The 17805-nt window shown below is 46.2% G+C and overlaps 1 protein-coding gene across 1 annotated transcript in view; it reads right to left on the bottom strand.

Annotated features, from left to right (window-relative positions):
* Window positions 1-222: 222 nt before the first annotated feature.
* Window positions 223-17805, bottom strand: part of Dnaaf5 (dynein axonemal assembly factor 5) — a 51429-nt gene continuing 33846 nt past the window's right edge. Inside the window, exons 9-13 of the mRNA XM_026405675.1 lie at window positions 13493-13640; window positions 9800-9950; window positions 8753-8909; window positions 5953-6144; window positions 223-1058 (exon numbers count right to left, since the gene is read on the bottom strand). Coding sequence (XP_026261460.1) covers window positions 922-1058; window positions 5953-6144; window positions 8753-8909; window positions 9800-9950; window positions 13493-13640 — 785 coding nt within the window. The 3' untranslated portion in view covers window positions 223-921. The remainder of the gene's footprint in view (window positions 1059-5952; window positions 6145-8752; window positions 8910-9799; window positions 9951-13492; window positions 13641-17805) is intronic.

Consider the following 17805-nt stretch of genomic DNA (forward strand, 5'->3'; position numbering starts at 1 on the left):
CCCTCCTCCAGGGATATGCCTTCTCCACCTGGAGACTCCAGCTGCCTGATACCAGAGGGGACACCACAGCCTGTGGTGGCCAGCACTCTCAGGAACCCAGGCTGGATCACCATGAGGCTGGAATTAAAGGAACCCCAGCTGTCATTACCCAAATTCATAAAGACAGGCAGAGAAAACTACAATAAATAATTTAATTAAAATTCCAAACACAAAAGCATTAATGTTAATATTTGATTGTTGGAAAATATACACAGCCTTTCCCCATGTTAACATAAACACTGGCAACACTGGTAACAACACCCACTGAAACAAAATCATTTAGGCACTTGGGTGTAGAAAGTGGGGAAGAATAAAATACAATCTTTACTGCTGCTCCCATGAGGTCTGAGGAGCTGTTCTTAACACGGCCAGCGTTACTGATGAAAACCGGTGGCCATGCACCTCCCGGGGCAAGGTCCAGTACATTTAAAATGGGAAAACTTCATAAGATTTCCAATTCTTTTCAGTCTGAGATAGAACCCAAAGAAAGATGACATTTCCTTTTAACTACTTTGGCTTTTTTTCTTCATTCTTGAATAGTTAAGAACGTGACTGGTGGGCACTTAAACAGGACAGGACCCAGGGATGCACGTGAGGTTCAGGAAAGTAAAGTGTCTGACAACTTGCTTTCTTGTGAGGTCACTGGCCTTCAATTTTAACCTTAACTCAGGTGGGATTTTGGGGGGCCTCTGAATAAAACCCAAAATACAGAACCACCAGCATGTCACTCAGAGTGGGCCCAGAGCACCTTCCTGGAGGATGAACAGCAGGGTTGTCCTGGTGTCTTCTTCTTGCTGTGGTCCTCTTGGGCTGCAGACAAGGTGTCAAGGCTGTGGATGTGGCCGGGGAGGCTGAGCTGGGTGCTGGCCCCGAAGCCGGTGGTCACTGAGCGGTCGCAGCAGCCTGCATGTGCTGTAGGAGCTGCTCACAGTAGGTGGCTGAGCGGTGCTTGTGGATGACGGCCTCGGTCTCCCGTACTAGGAGGTCTGGAAACAGCACGCTGCCCTCTTTGAGGACCTCTGCAAAACAGCGAAACCCCTTGAAGATGCCAGAAGCCAACGGCAAGCAGCCTTGTGTTCCGCACCCAAGCCCCCAGGTCAGAATGTGTGACCATTTCGAAGGCTGATGAGGTCACAGTGTGCGCAGAAGGAACTTACAACAGTCCCCTTGGAGCTGCTGGGGAACACAGAGCGGGCATCGTTTATGTGTCGGCAGGACCTTGGTAGCATCTGAACCCAGGGGCTCTACCACTGATCTACACCCCAGCCCTCCTTTTCTTATTTGAAAAATAACATTTTTATTTAAGAATCAAAATGTGGGCTGGGGATGTGGCTCAAGCGGTAGTGCGCTCGCCTGGCATGCGTGCGGCCCGGGTTCGATCCTCAGCACCACATACCAACAAAGATGTTGTGTCCGCCGAGAACTAAAAAATAAAATATTAAAAAAATTCTCTCTCTCTCTCTCTCTCTCTCCTCTCTCAATCTCTCTTTAAAAAAAAAAAAAAGAATCAAAATGTAATTAGTCATTTGTGATATGCTTCTTGCTCAACAGCGGGTCTAACTGGTAGAGGTATTTAGAGGGTTGCTAGGATGTGAGGACAGGGAGTAGAAGGTAAAGATATTACAACAATGTTGTTCAACTTTGAAGTTTTCTTAAGGCCTTTCTTTACCTTCTGAGTCGTGAAATTATTTCACTTAGAAGTCTTTCTTCCATTTACTTCCTACCAAAATTTCTCCTTCTTTTATATTTTCTAGTTCATAATTTTAAAAAATTTTTGCTTTTTTTAGTTATATATGACAATAAAACGTATTTTGACATATTATACAAACCTGGAATGTAACTTCCCATTCCTGTGGTTGTACATGATGTGGAGTTACACTGGTGGTGCATTCAGATATGAACATAGGAAAGTGACGTCCGATTCATTCTTTCCTATTCTGATCCCCCTCCCTTCCCTTCATCCCCCTTTGTCTAATCCAGTGAACTTCTATTCTTCCCTCCCTCCCCTTATTGTGTGTTAGCATCTGCATATCAGAGAGAACCTCTGATCCCAGCTCTTTTATTTTGAGACAGGGTCATAAGTTGGTGAGGTTGGTCTTAAACTCAAGGTCCTCCTGCCTCAGTCTTCCAAGTCACTAGGATTGCTTAAGAAATTGTAGGACAATGCCTATGTAAATTTAAATGTCACAGTAACAATGAATTCTTGCTAGTTTATATAAATATATCCCATTGGCTGCAGTGGCCATGCCTGTAATCCCTGATTCAGGAGGCTGAGGTAGGAGGATTGTAAATTGGAGGCCAGCCTCAGCAATTTAGAAAGGGCGTAAGCAATTTAGTTAGAACCTATTGCAAAGTGAAAAATTAAAAGAGCTGGGGATGAGCACTCCTAAGTCAATCCCAAGTACCAATTAACAAACAAAAGCCACATGCTTCCCCAGCAGGTGTTTGAGCCAAAGCAGTCCTGACACTCCCATTTACTCCCAGTGGTTCTTTCCCTCCAGTGGAGGCCTCTGTGCATGACTGTTGCTGGCATCACAAAAGCAATGTTGCTATCGTTAAGTGCAAGATGGACTGATGGACTGTATGGGGGGGAGTACGAGGTTCCTGAGGTGTCGTCCATTTGCTGGGTAAGGAATCTCAGGAACTAGTGTTTCTCCATTGGTACCGCTGGTACTATATGGTACCAGAGGGGAGGACCCACAATTATCTGAAAAGGCTTTAAAAATGCCCTTTGTGGGCTGGGGTTGTGGCTCAGTGGTAGAGCGCTTGCCTCGCATGTGTGAGGCCCTGGATTTGATCCTCAGCACCACATACAAATAAATAAATAAAAGAAAAAAAATTGCCCTTTGCTACTCCAGTTGAATGTGAGGTGGAGGTGGGGACACATCTTTTTCCGGTTTCAACCAAAGAACTACAGGCCCCACAGGACTGGAGGCAGCGGCAGATGTGAGAATCTAGTCACCTCTCATCAAGCTGATGTTAGAGAGAGTTGCAAAATGTAAGAGCTCCACCACTCTTCTGCTGTTTTGTTTTAGAAAACATGTTTCCCAAAACACAAGTTATTTGTGTTGTTACATAATGGGTCTATTGTTATGTTAGCTTTTATTTTATTTATTTTTTTAGTATCAGGGATTGACCCTGGGAGTGTCCTACCAATGAGCTAATCCCCAGCCCTTTTTGAAATTTTTTTGTTGTTGTTTTTTTAAATTTTGAGAGAGGGTCTGGCTAAGTTGCCGAGAGGGCCTTGAACTTATGATCCTTCTGCCTTAGCCTTCAGAGTTACTGGGATCATAGGCATGCGTCACCACTCTCAGTTACTGTTATTTTAAACGAATTAACAATTACTAAAAAATTTCTCAACTTTTACTTCCTCATTATTGAAGGCCTTTGATATAATTCAGTACCCATTCATGATTAAAAAACTGAAGAAACTGGGGTCAGACAGAACCTACCTCAACATCATAAAGCAATCTAGGGAAAACCCAAAGCAAATGTCACAGAAAAACAGGAAGCATTTCTTTTAAAATCTGGTACAAGACAAGAATGTCCACTGTCACCACTCCTGTTTAACACTGCCAGAAACTCTAGCCAGAACAATTAGGCAACCAAAGAAAATAAAAGCGATAGGAATAGGAAAGGAAAAAGTCATGTCATCACTGTTTGAAGATGGTATGATTCTGTACCTAGAAGATCTAAAGAACTTCAAAAGATGTCGGAGCCAATAAACAAATTTACAAAGTAACAGGTTACAAAATCAACATACGAAAATCAACTGCTTTCCTATATACCAATAACAAATCTTCTGAGAAAGAAATCAGGAAAACAATTCCATTCACAATAGCCTCAAAAAAATAAAACACCTAGGAATAAATCTAACCAAGGAGGTGAAAGACTTCTCTATTACTACAGACTTCTCTATAACTGAAAACTAAAGAACACTGAAGAGAGAAATTGAAGAAGACCTCAGAAGATGGAAAGGCCTCTCTTGTTCACGGACAGGCAGAATTCATATTATTAAAATGACCATACTACTAAAAGCAATACACAGATTCAATGCAGTCCCCATCAAAATATCAATGACATGCTTCACAGAACTAGAAGAAACAGTCCTAAAATTCATTTGGAAGAATAAAACCCAGATAGCCAAAGCGATTAAGCCAAAAAAAGCAGTGCTGGAGGCATCACGATGCCCGACTTCAAGCTACACTGCAGAGTTAGAGTGACAAAAACGGCACTGTACCAACAGAGAAACAGACATGTTCTACCCTGTACAGTGGGACAGAATCCAAGACAGAGACACACCCACACATCCACACTCATCCAATCCTTGACAAAGGTGCCAAAAACATAACACTGGAGAAAAGACAGCCTTTTAAAAACAAATGGTGCTGGGACAACTGGTTATCCAAATGTAGAAGAAAGAAACTAGACCCTTACCTCTCACTCTGCACAAAAATCAACTCAAAACAAATCAGAGATCTTAGAATTAGATTAGAAACTAGAAGAAAACATAGGGTCAACACTCCAGCATATAGGCACATGCAATGACTTTCTCGATATGACCCACAAAGCTCAGGATATAGTGCCAAGAGTTAATAAATGGGATGATATTAAAGGACAAAGCTTTTGCACAGCAAAGGAAACAATTAGGAATGTAAAAGGAGAACTCACAGAATGGGAGAAAATCTTTGCCAGCTATTCTTCTCACAGAGAATCGTATCTAAAATATATAAAGAACTCCAAAAAACCCCAACCCCCCCAAAAAAAAACCCTTTACACCAAAAATCAAATAACCAAATTAATAAAATAGGCAAACAAATTAAACAGACACTTTTTAAAAGAAGAAATACAAGGGCCAACAAATATATGAAAAAAAGTTCAACATCATTAGTAATTAGTGAAATGCAAATCAAAACTATGCTGAAATTTCATCTCACACGCCAGAATGGCAGTTATCAAGAATATAAACAATAATAAATGTTGGAAAGAATGTGGAGAAAAAGGAAAACTTTTTAAATTTCTCAATTTTTATTTTTTAACTGTAGATGGACACAATACCTTTATTCATTTTTATGTGGTGCTGAGGATTGAACCTAGTGCTTCACATGTGCTAGGCAATTGAGCCACAACCCCAGCCCCAAAGAATACTTTTATATTGCTGGTGGGATTATAAATTAGTACAACCACTATGGAAATCAGTATGGAGGCTCCTCAAAAGGACAGGTATGGAACCATCATATGACCCAGCTAAACCCATGTCTTGGTATTTATCCTAAAGAATTAAAGATCATCACACTACAGTGATACATACATACTCATGTTTAGAGCAGCAATAATTCATAGTAGCCAAACTAAGGAACCAGCCTAGAATTCCATCAACAGATGAATGGATGAAGAAAATGTGGTATATATACACAACAGAGTTTTATTCAGGCATAAAGAAAAATGAAATTATATAATTTGCAAGAAAATAGATGTAACTAGAGACCATTATGTGAAGTAAGTCAACCTTAGGTCAAGGGTCATATGCTTTCTCTCATTTGTGAAAACTAGACAAGAAAAAGGAAAAGAAAGGTGGGGGCAGAGTTCATGAAAATCAAAGGGAGACCAGCAGAGGAGAGGGACCAAGGGGTAAGAGGTGGGGTGGGCAGAAGGAATGCTGGGGACGATGTTGGCCGGATTACGTGGTCATCTTGTGTACTGTGCGAGTGTACAAATTTGTAACAACAAATCCCATCCGTATGCACTATTACAATGCACCAACAAAAAAAGGGGGAAACCATTTTCTCAACTTTAATTCCTACGATGGTATCAGCACTAAAAGTCACAGAGACAAAGCTGGGCGGGACGGCCACAGTCTCCTGAGTGCAGCTGCTGCCCCTGGTGTGTGCAGGCACAGGGCCATTAGCTTACCTAAGATTGCGTCCTGGATGGTGCGCTCGGGGTCATCCAGGTGCACAAGGAGCTCCCGGTACAGGTACTGAATGCTGCTCTGATAGTAGGCTCTCCCCTCGGAGCTCTGGACGCACTGCAGCCAGGTGAGCAAGGTGGAGGCCGCTGTCAGCCTCACTTCAGTAGACACGTCATCCAGGCGCTTCAAGAGCTCTAGGAGGAGCGGCCCGGACAGGAGTGAGAGGGTGCAGGCCGATACTTTGGGTGCAAAGATCCATTAATAATATTTAACCCACAAACTGGAGGCACTTGTTGTCCCACGAACCCATACCTAGAGGGAGACACCAGGCATTCAAGCTCTGAAGCCAAGGCTCTCTGTGCTGGCCTGGGCCTAGGTTGTACTGTCTTCTAACACCTGCCTGCAGGCTCGGCAGCTCCATCCCGCCCAGCCGCTGTGCCCAGAAGCTCCAAGATGTTGATCATATACAGGCCTCCCAGGCTGGCTGCCCATCTTTCCCTGCCAACAGCTGGCAGAGGGTTGGGTTGCTGACTCTTCCTCTCACCACTGTTGCCTCTGGATAGGGTCGAGGCAGTGACAGTGATGGCTCTGAGTTTGTTTCTATTGGCCACTGTGACCAGGCCACTCTGTCCCCCAAAACAGAACAATCTTTCCTGATGGGTGAAACTTTCAAAGTAAGAGAATAAGATTTTTAACCACATCTATACTTTTCTCCATAATCTTAAGAAAACTTTTGGCATCTGGAAGATTGGTATGGGTAGGAAGAGAAGGTGCTGGTGGGAGAGGCACACGGGTTGAATGTGTCCTCTCTCCTGCATGGAAGGCATGGAAAATATCCAAAGTTCAAGGTGTCCCACAAAGAGGGGCCTCTGACTTCCTCATGAGAGACACCTATGTGCTCCCACAGGTGCTGGGCATCTGCTGTAAACTGTGCAGAAGACGCACATCTGCACATCTAGGACTAGCACAGGGGAGGAAACTGCCCCAGGCACGCAGCATGATGTCCACACATGCTGTGAGGCAAGCACATCACCCTGGCTTCTCAGGATGAGGAATCAAGTGAGAGTCAGGATGTGTGCTGGCAGCCAGGGCACAGAGTCAAGTGCAAAGGCACACTCCTCCAGGTCTATGAGTGCCCGGGCCAAGTCCAGATCCCATGGGGCTGGTGCTTCCTCATGTAAACTCTGTAGCTGCAGAGAGAAGAGGCTGCCTGCAAGTTCACTTCTGTCACAGCTGCAACGTAACTGATGGAATTGATGCCTCCTGTCAGGGCTGGTCCTGCTATTCCCTTTCATCACAGTGGGTCAAGGTATCACTCTGACTCTGGGCAAGTAGGCAACAGTTCTTTTTTTTTTTTTTTTTTTTAATTTTTTAAATATTTATTTATTTTTAGTTATTAGTGGACACAACATCTTTGTTTGCACGTGGTGCTGAGGATCGAACCTGGGCCGCACGCATGCCAGGCGAGCGCGCTACCGCTTGAGCCACATCCCCAGCCGGGCAACAGTTCTTTTAACACATCACCTTGAGAGCACAGAAGGGCACTGAGAGGTACAGGAACCTTCTGAATTCTTTTGTCATGAAAATAACCACACCTCTGCTGTAAACTGCAGGACAAACTCCAACATGTGCAGTCTCCTCCTGGCTTTTCTTTTTAAAAGCAAACAGCGACTAGACTGACCTGGGCAGTCAGCAAGTCACACTGGACAAGCCTGCCCTAAAATAGAATCCTAAAGACTGTAGGTGGGAACAAAACGTCTGTTCCAACAAAAATAAAACAAAAACTTATAAAAAGCAAAGCTGAGAGGTGAGAAGGCTCTGGACTTTAGGTTTCTTCAGGAGGCACAAGTGTCTGTCCTGCAGCGGGACTGAGAGTCTGCAGAGGGCTGCGCACTCCTGTCTCTCCCAGGTGCCTCCCAACTCCTCTCAGGCCACACCTCACTTTCTCTTCCATGCCTTCAACACACTGAACTTTATATTCCAGAACTTATTTTCATTTACAGAAGTCTTTGAAGACCATCTTTTGGAAATTAAGTGTGTGGGTGCTCCCATTTTAAGAAATAAGCAATAACAGATATGCAGTGCTCTCCCACTAGCCCCACCCCAGCCCCTACTGGTTCTTTTCACATCACCTGGCTGCTCTTTATTCCTGCTTGCCTTCTGTTTTCTCTGGTGTTTTTAATGGATGGTACTCTCTTAGCTTCTGAAGAGAGAATGTGAGGCAGGCCCACATTCTGGCTGAGTTGCATCTACAACTGCCCATCGCTCTGGGACTGGCCTTCCCTGTTCTTCTGCCACTGTATTTGCAAGCTCCCCCAGAGCCACTGAATTTCCTTCTGAGTTCCTGGTTTGGTTCAGCACATCCTTTTCTTGGTGGCTCCTAACTGACCACCTGGCTCCCACCCCTCCTGCATTCATCTCAGTCTGGGATGTCTGTTCTGTCCCTGTCTGCTGCACAGGTCTGGCTTCAGAATAGGGGCACGCTCTCCAGTGTATTGTGAAGGAAGCTGTCCTGGATTTTATTTTCACAGTGAGGGCCTGGCCACAGCACCCGCCGGAGCAGGGGTCCCTGCTACCCTTATGGTCATGCACCCTGGCTGCGGTGGACATGGAGTTTTGTCCTCCCCGCCCTCACTCTGGTCTAGAAATGTCCACCTTCTCCATGTTCTACTCACTGGGTGTTTTATATCTGTCATTGTTGGATCTGACTTGTAGAACCAACTCAGCCAGAAGTCAAAGAATGCTTGACAGCATTTTGCCGACAAATGGAAAAACAACATGCTTTGATGAACAGTGTCCTACCTGGATAAATCTTGATGAGTTTATCTGGATCCATTGTGTCACCAGCTGTCTTTAAAAATGTGTTCAGGACACGGCAGGAAATAAGCCGGGTGGTCTGGGTGTCCTCCTCCAGGGTGGCCAGCACCTGTGGCATCAGTGCTTCCCGCACTTCCTGCATCTGCAACCGGCCAGGGTGTGAGGGGATGCCTGGAAGGTGTCCTGCCCATCAGAACACTACTTGGCGCCCCTGCCCGTAGAGCAGTTCCCAAATCACAGGCATTGTGCAGTCTGAAGGGCTGTTTTGAAAGTTCTACTTGGAAGTAAACTTATTTTAAAACTTGCACAATTTGAAAATTTTTTATTTTATTTTTTTAACTATTTATTTTTTTAGTTTTACGTGGATGCAATATCTTTATTTATTTATTTTTTTATAATTTATGTGGTGCTGAGGATTGAACCCAGTGTCTCATGCATGTTAGGTGAGCACTCTACCACTGAGCCACAACCCCAGGCCAACATTTTTTATTTTAATGTGGTCAGCTGACTTTTAGCAAGGCCCAAATCCTACTACCCAGTGCTGTGCAGGTCCAGCAGCATTTAGAGCATTAGCTTGAGTGACAGTCCTCCCATGTGCCAGGAGGGGGCGCTCGCATACTATGGGTGCCCAGCACAAAGGCCTTGAGGAGGATAAGACATTCACAAGGCCTGGCAGGAAGCCAAGGTTTTCTAGCTTGCCGATCCTTGCACAAGTTGGATATGCTAACAAGCAGAGCAGAAAGCCTGAGGCCTGTCCCCATTCAGGGACCCTGCTGTTAAATTCTTAGTCTTGTAAAGGATATTCAATAAATAAACCAAGAGGAGGAGACCAAATCCTTACCAGGCCCCCAGGTTACTCGAGGGCACAAAGCCTGTGGCCCTAACCCGCCAGCCCCCAGGTACAGCCCTCTGTGCATTCTCTCACTCCTTGTAAGAAAAGCACTGTGCTGGCCCCATGCATCCCCAAGTGAGGCCCCAGGTTTCCTGCTGCAGGTTTCCTTCTCATACCCAGACACGTCAGGCTGTCCCTACCTGTGTGGCTGACAGGATGTCACTGCTGGTGAGCGCCCACAGACAGGACACAGCAGCTGTGCGAATGGCTGCAGCTGTTCTCCCTGCTCTCCACTGCAGATTGGGAGCCAGGATGTCCTTCAGCACCATCTCCAGGTAGCCGTGGAACTGCCTGGAGCCAAAGCACGAAGGTGGGTGAGGGAGGCAGATGGATCCACGCCAAAGAAAGCACTTTAATTTGGGAAATGCACTGGGCTCAAAGAGCCAAACAGGAAGCACTGGAAGTGACACCCACAGGAGAACTTCCATTCCTGGGGAGGAGGTGGCCGAGGGCTAGGCTGCTTCTCCAGTGGAAGAGGGAGCTGCTGCCCAGCCACCAGGGAGAATCACAGTGGGCATGGCAGGGCTGCTCTTCCAAGGACTCTGGTGGCCTCTTCTTGGACCAGTGGTAGGTCCTGGTTTTCGGGGGAACTCTACAGCCTGAGGATGTGTTTCAGTCTCTTTAAAACCAGGGGCTGCAGCTCCAGTGGCTTCATGGAAAAGGCCTGAACTACCTTGACCCCTGCCACAGCGGCTCCCCGGCCCAGCAGACTCACATCCATCTGTGTTCACTTTTCGGAAACTGGCCAATGGGTTCCTTCGACCACGCAACACTCCACCTCAGCAAGGGCAGCAGCTGTGGGGCCGCCAGGCTTCAGGGAGGGAAGAAGCTCCTGCCAAGAGCCAGGGCGGCTTCATTCTACTGGTGGCCAACTAGCTCCCTGAGTGTCAGGACAAACAATACAGAACCCAGCCTATGCACTTTCACCTCAGCTCTGTAGCTCTGCATTTGCATGCCTGAGTGCCCTGATAAAATGGCAGAAGCCTCACATATCTTGCTGGTTCCTGCACCTGCAGGCCCCTCCTGACAGGTCCTGTCTCCAGTACCAGCTGTGCCAGTGAGAGACCACCCCACATGCGTGGCCCTCTCTTTTGAAGGCTCCAGGTGCTTGCCCCCAGCAGGGCTTTAGGGCTGGGAGGGAGGTGGACAAGTAAACCTGGAGGGGGATGCAGCTGCGTGTCTGTATCCATGTGTTTTAATTTTTAAGCACAGAGCCATCATGTCCTGCAGTGATTCATAAGAGGACTTCTTGGAATGACCAAGCGCCCTGCACCTGTTTCCGAGATGGTTCAGGTAAAAGTGCCCTCAAAAAGCTGTGGGCTTGGGGCTCAAGCGGTAGCGCACTCGCCTGGCATGCGTGCGGCCCGGGTTCGATCCTCGGCACCACATACCAACAAAGATGTTGTGTCTGCCGAGAACTAAAAAAAATAAAAAATAAATAAATATTAAACAATTCTCTCCCTCCCTCCCTCCCTCCCTCTCTCTCTCTCTCTTTAAAAAAAAAAAATGCTCTCTCTCTTTAAAAAAAAAAAGTTAAAAAGTTGTGGGCTTAAAGGTGAGGGTGAGTACTGAGTGCTGGCTGGACCCCTGCCCTCAGGATGGCTGTAGTCACATGGTTCCAGGAGACCCTGCCATAGGCACCATTAAAACAAAGGGAGTAAGAAAAGGACAAATCCCTTTGAAATAGGAGTACTGTAAAGATGCACACCAGGCCCTGCTATCATTAAGACATGTCCGAGTGACACATCCGAAAGGTCCCTTCAAAACAGAGGACCCTGCTCTGCCAAGAGGCCTAATGGAATGGGACAAGGCCCAAAAGATCACACACATCACCTTCCCTGGCAGCAATTTTTTTTTAATATTTATTTTTTTGTTTTCAGTGGACACAACATCTTTATTTTATTTGTATGTGGTGCTGAGGATCGAACCCAGTGCCCCGCGCTTGCCAGGCGAGCACACTACCGCTTGAGCCACATCCCCAGCCCCCTGGCAGCAATTTTTAAGTAAATCTTTTACTCTCAGGTTGGCAAAATGTTTCCAGTTCACAACCCAGAGGACCGGAGTGAATGGTGGCAGCCCGGGACATGTTCCTGTACCAGCTCCTCCCCACATCTCCTATCAGATGCTCTGGCGAGAGTAGGAAGCTGTGAGGAGGAGGCAAACAGGAGTGAAGACAAGCATCCCTTGGCAGGTCACTCCACAGGCCACTCTAGGAGGGAAGGCCCTGTCACAACCAGGCCTGCAGGGAGCCTGCCAGCCACAGGAGCCAGGGGCCTGCATAGGACGAGTATGCTGGGCTGGCGGCTGGTACGCATCCTACTCTGGAAAGGGACCTGCTCTCTAGATACACCCAAAGATAGCATACCTGGACACGAGGCAGTCCTGCCCAGACGTCCCTCACTGTCGCTTTGGGGTTTCTGGTAGATATAAGAAGGCCCTGGGAGCCCTTTAATAGTCCATGAACCTGAACCTCCCGGTCACCTTCAGGTGCTGCTATCTGTTCTCCGAGGTGCTCGGGAGTTGCTGACAGCGACCCCACTCTGCATGGGCCACAGCCAGCAGTGGCTCCTCCCTGCAGTCCAGTCATGTCAACTAGACATGTTCTATCACGTTATGATCCCCAGGTAAAAAGCAAACGACATCATGTTTTAAATCTTTTCTTCACCAGAACAACTGTACTTTGAATAATTTGTTCTCCTGATGCCAATCTCCTTCCATGAGGAGCCCTTAGTGCATGTCTGGAATGCTGGGCTCATGGGCTTAGCTGTGCTCATGGAAGAGTGTTTGCTGTTCTTCTAGATAAACGGTGGAGTGCGGAGAGGCCACGGCCTGGCCAGTCCTCATGGCTGTGCTGCCTCCCGGTCAACCACGTGTGTGTCTGCCTGCTTGTGGCTGGCTGCCAAGGAGCTCATTAATGCTATTTTATGGACCCTTCTAGCCCTGAGGTTTTTGCAGACAAGCAGGAAACAAAATTTCCTGACGGCTGGCTAGAGGCCCAATAGCAAAGAGGAGATTAGGGTTGCAATCAAGGAGAAGTGTGAATGACTAAACTATTTCCACAGGAAACTTTACAGTTGTGGCTACACTCTGCATAGACTGGCTTGTTCCCTGGCAGGGGAGAAGTCAGGTATCAATAGCCAAAACACTCAGGTCTCCATCTGTGAGACCCAGGCGCACAGGCCCCACCGCCTCTCCTACCTGCTCCTGGTCAACTGGGGTGGTGCCCAGTGTGACTGTGGACACTCTCTGACTTACAAAGGAGGACAAGCAGCAGGGAGTGGCTGGCCTCATCCCCAGGTTTCCCCCCTTCAGAGTGACCTTGGGATCTGAAGTGCTCCTCCTCCAGATACTGGTTCTCCTTCTCCATGGTCTTTGTCTGCCCTTTTCTTACTTCAAAGCCGTAAGAGTGGAGGCCCTTTCTGTTTTAATGCTTACCTAAAAGTTCTTTAGATAACGGGAGACTATGTCTAACTCTAACCATTGATGGTGATTCAATCAGTTCTTTGTTAGGTTTGAAAGGTACCAAAAAGCTTTTAAAATGGAGAACAGCTAATATATAAACCATTAATAGTTAATGTTCCCTAAAACTTTTTCATTCAAGGAATTTTAATGACCACACTAAAATCACTTTGATTTAGTGTCTCAGTGTTTCTCTGCTGTGCACTACTGTCCCGATCTTGTTGTTTACCCAGTGAGGAGAAACCCAGGGCCTCAGGTCACCAAGAAGCTTAGGGGTGGCTTCAAGCTCCCACCTTAGACCTCAGGGGGAGCGCTGCCCTATAGTGTGGAGATGGGTCCTAGCTGGGCTCTGCACCGACTTGGAACCAACCTACCCCTGTGAGTCAATGGTGTCCTTGGGTCTTAGCAGCACTGAGGAGAGGACAGAGAAGAGCTTCAGGCGCATGTGTGGGTCTTTGGCAGGTTGCAGACAGGCCCGTAGGGTGGGGACCATGTGTTGCAGCGCTTCTCCAACAGCAGGGCCTGTAAGACAGACAGACAGGGTGGTGGCAAGCTGTAGACATCCCTGTGATGGGGGGCCTGGCTGAGAAGGAAAGAGACCCAGGAGCATGTGAGCTTGGGAAAGGCCTGCTGTGGCTCACATCACAAGAAAAAGAAAGATAGACCAGAATCATTAAATACATGTACACCCATATATGCATTCTTCCCATACCACGAGGAGACTTCGCATATAGGTTGGCATTTGATCTGAAAGCTCACTGAATTATGGCCCCAAAGAAACAATCTCTGCTGTCATACTGACTGATGTAAACATGGGCCTCCCAGAAAATTCTTCACTGTCCTGTGCCAACAAATAGGACTTCATAGTTTAGAACGAATACAAGTTTCTCGAGCCTATATTCTCTTCAGCATGTTTTTTGCTAAATCTGTGATAAATTAGAGAACAAGCCAAGTGACTTAAACTTTTGCTCTTTTAAGATTCAGCATCTCAAATCCCAGTGCTGTCTAAGCCTGCAAGATGGAAACAGGGAAGCCGGGTGCAGAGGGCTCATTCATCCCCGGAAACCATGTACAAATGCTACCAAGATGTTGGAAAAAGGAATTGCTGTATTAAGAAGTGGGATCCCCAAAGTACACATAGGCACCAGGGGTTTGCTCAGCACGGCATGGGTGAGGGCCAGAGGATTGCTCAGACTCTGTCAACTCTGAACAAGTGATAAATGTATCAAAATGTTCAGATGAGAGAAGGAGAGAGAACATTCAGGGTAAATACCAATCTCCCAAGACCGAAGTTCTATTCACAAAAAGTAGAGAGACAAGATGCATAAAGGAAAGTGTAAGGCTCAATGGATGCCTCTGGCCTCCCTCTTGCAAACAGTTTTAACTTGAGCATTTTACCAGCTATTCTTTACAAATTGAGACCCAACAAATTCTTATTTATATCTAAAGTCTGGGTCAAACACACACTAACAAAAATAAAGAGGGAAAAAAAAAATCCTAAAAAATGCAGGTATCTGTCCTTACTTAGGTATAAAGATGGGTGAATTTGAGCACCCAGTGAAGAGCCCTTGATACTCACACAACACTATGCTAGACTTGACCTTAGGAAGAGAATGTTAACTTTTGCAATGGCAGATGTGGACCTGCAGAGCCAGCATCCACAGGGGCTGGGCATCCACGTAGCAGTGGAGCTTCTGGGGTGCCACTCTGGAACATGGCTGGCATTGTGTTAATCAGAAAGTGTTTGGATAAAGGGTATTAAACGCACAACTTACACAAAAACGCTTCTGCCATCTGTGGGTCTGCCTTCAGGGTCAGTCAGTGTGCAGGGGAGCAGAGGCTAGACTGTTTCCAGCACAGCCTCACTCTCTCCTTAGGACACGGAAACTGCACGACAGCCACTGATAGACAGTTGCCACACCCAGGGAAGCAGCCCTGGCCATGGCCTTTTAAGTCAGGGGAGCTGACACTGCTGTTTGGGAATTGCCTTTTCAGATGGAAGGCCCAGTGACAAGCGTTCAACAGACAGTAAGTCCAGGATTCTTGGTGACCGGGGTGAGGGGTGTGAAGCTGAGCCTGACCCTATACCTCTGGCTGTTGATCCTTGGACATATCCCCGGACTCCTGGGTCTGTTCTGCTCTCTGTATGATGTATGAAAACATTTGTGCAGTGCTATCTGATATCATCACAGCCCCTGATGGTGTGACAGAGAGGACAGGGCCTTAGCACAGACCCTAAGAGTCCCCCTTGATCGTTCATGTCTAAGTCTCAAAAAATCACAATGGGACAGATCTCAGTGGCTGCACTGTGTCTCAAGCACACACACCTCTTGCCAGTACAGGGCAGTCCAAAGCTTGAAGCTCAGCGGATGGTGGGGGTGTGGCGGGAAGGCTCCGGACTGAGGCCGGTCTGAAAGAACAGTCTACCCACAGACCCTCTACGTGTGACTAGACCTGGCAGAGCTGGAGGCCACTAGAGGATCATGAAGTTTACCTGGGTCCTCATCTTCCCACCCTGGGGGGCTGATGCGGGGTTGGGGCAGGTGTCGTCTCCTGTTTGAGCATTTACTCAGGCAGACTCTCTAGGGACCTAGGTGAAGGGCCTTCCTGCCGTAAGATGACACCATTTCTGCCTTTCTGATCTTAACTGGAAACAAACTACCTTTGCTGGCCTAAATACAAAGTGAGCATAATGTCCCTGGGTCCTGGCATGGTGGCTGGAGTATGGGGAGAAGGGCCACGTGGCCCCCCAGGATGATACCCCAGGGCTGCGGCTCAGGTGGTACTTGTGAGGCAGTTCCTTGGGTATTAAGAATGTTAAAAGGGACAAAAACCAAAGGCAGAAAGGGCCTTAGGACCCTTGCCTTGCTGGTGCTCGCTCCCCTTGCCAGGGACGCACTGCTGCCCTTGTCCTCCCCTCTCCTCCTGTCACACTGCCCTGCTCCATGGGGCTCTGATGGTGGCCAGGCTCTTCTCCTGGGGGAATGACCTTATACTTTCAACTTCATGCTAGGTATTTGGATCACTTCCAATTCCTACTAGCACTTCATGCCCTGTTGAGTATTTTGGGTACAAAGCTCTTTCCACAGTTAGGATCAATTCTCCCAATGTGCCTGCTGAGCCAGCGTGGATACCCTCATTGCCCCAACTGCCCTTCATAAGGACTGCCTGCTCCACTGCCTGCCACATCCCAGGCACTGAGCTGATGACACGGGGATAGCCTTGTTATTTTTGGTCAAATTCGATAGATGGATTTGCAACTTGTATTTCTTTATTACCAGGAACACTGACAACTCTCTGCTCTGGCCACACACCAACGCTCTCCCACGGCTGCAAAGTCCTGCCTACAGCATGGGTCTGTGCTGTTCCCAACTCCTGTGAATCCCACACCACATAGGCCTGATGCTGGAGTTCACTGTGACACCTCCCCTTTTATTTGGCTTCATATAAAGGCACAGTTGTACCTATTTCTTTTCTTTATAGCCTCACTTTCTGGAAGTTTTAAATGTTTTATAACTAAAAAGCTGTCCTCTCATAGGACTTTTTTAAAAAAATGATTCTTTTTCTTTAAAATAAAGATGTTGTGTCCACCAAAAACTAAAAAATAAATACTAAAAAATTCTCTCTTTTAAAAAAAATTGTAGTTGTAGATGGACAGCATGCCTTCATTTTTATTTATTTTTTAATGCAGTGGTAAGGATCTAAGCCAGTGCCTCACACGTGTTAGGCAAGTGCTCTACCACCGAGCTATAGCCCTAGCCCCTCTCATAGGACTTTTATAACTAAGAAAAAATTTTACATCTCTCTTTTTGATTGATTGATAGATAGATACTAGGGATTGAATCTAGTGGTGCTTTACCATTTACCAGCCCCCTTTTCTTTTTAGAGAGAGTCTCACTAAGTTGCTTAGGGCTTCTCCAATTTTCTGAGGCTGGCCTTGAACTTGCAATCCTCCTGCCTCAGCCTCCTGAGTAACTGGAATTATAGGCATGTACCACCACACCCAGACTACAAAAAAACTCTCATATTTAAAAAACTATTCTAATCCTTTTGCTTTCTCCATTCATTACAGTAGTATATGCTCATCATAGAAAACTTGAAAAAAAAACAGAGAAGAATGCAAAAATAATCCATACTGCCTAGATACTGTGTTGGAAATATATCATATTTTGAGATTTTTTTTTGTACTTTTTGTTATTGATTTTTTTATTTTTAAAAATCAATTAATTTGGGCTGGGGATGTGGCTCAAGCGGTAGCGCACTCGCCTGGCATGTGTGGGATGCTGGGTTTAATCCTCAACACCACATAAAAATAAAATAAAGATAGTGTGTCCACCTAAAAAAAAAAAAACCTAAAAAATAAATATTTAAAAACATTAAATTAATTTATTTTACAGTAGAATGCATTTTGACATATAGTATACAAATGAAACACAACTTTTCATTCCTCTGGCTGTACATGGTTCAGAGTCACTCTACCAGTATAATAATATACTGGTATATAATATAATAATATATTATACAAATATAATATAAATATAATAATGTGCTCTACCAGCACATAACTGACACAGAATAACTCTGGACAAATGCACACACAAATGCACAGCAGAGACTCAGAAAAATACAGCTGGGATCACTGAATCAGTTTCAATGGTGATTTGGGGCTTAACATATTGCTAATGTC

This window comes from Urocitellus parryii, chromosome 9 (assembly GCF_045843805.1).
Source record: "Urocitellus parryii isolate mUroPar1 chromosome 9, mUroPar1.hap1, whole genome shotgun sequence".
In the NCBI taxonomy this organism is placed as follows: domain Eukaryota; kingdom Metazoa; phylum Chordata; class Mammalia; order Rodentia; family Sciuridae; genus Urocitellus; species Urocitellus parryii.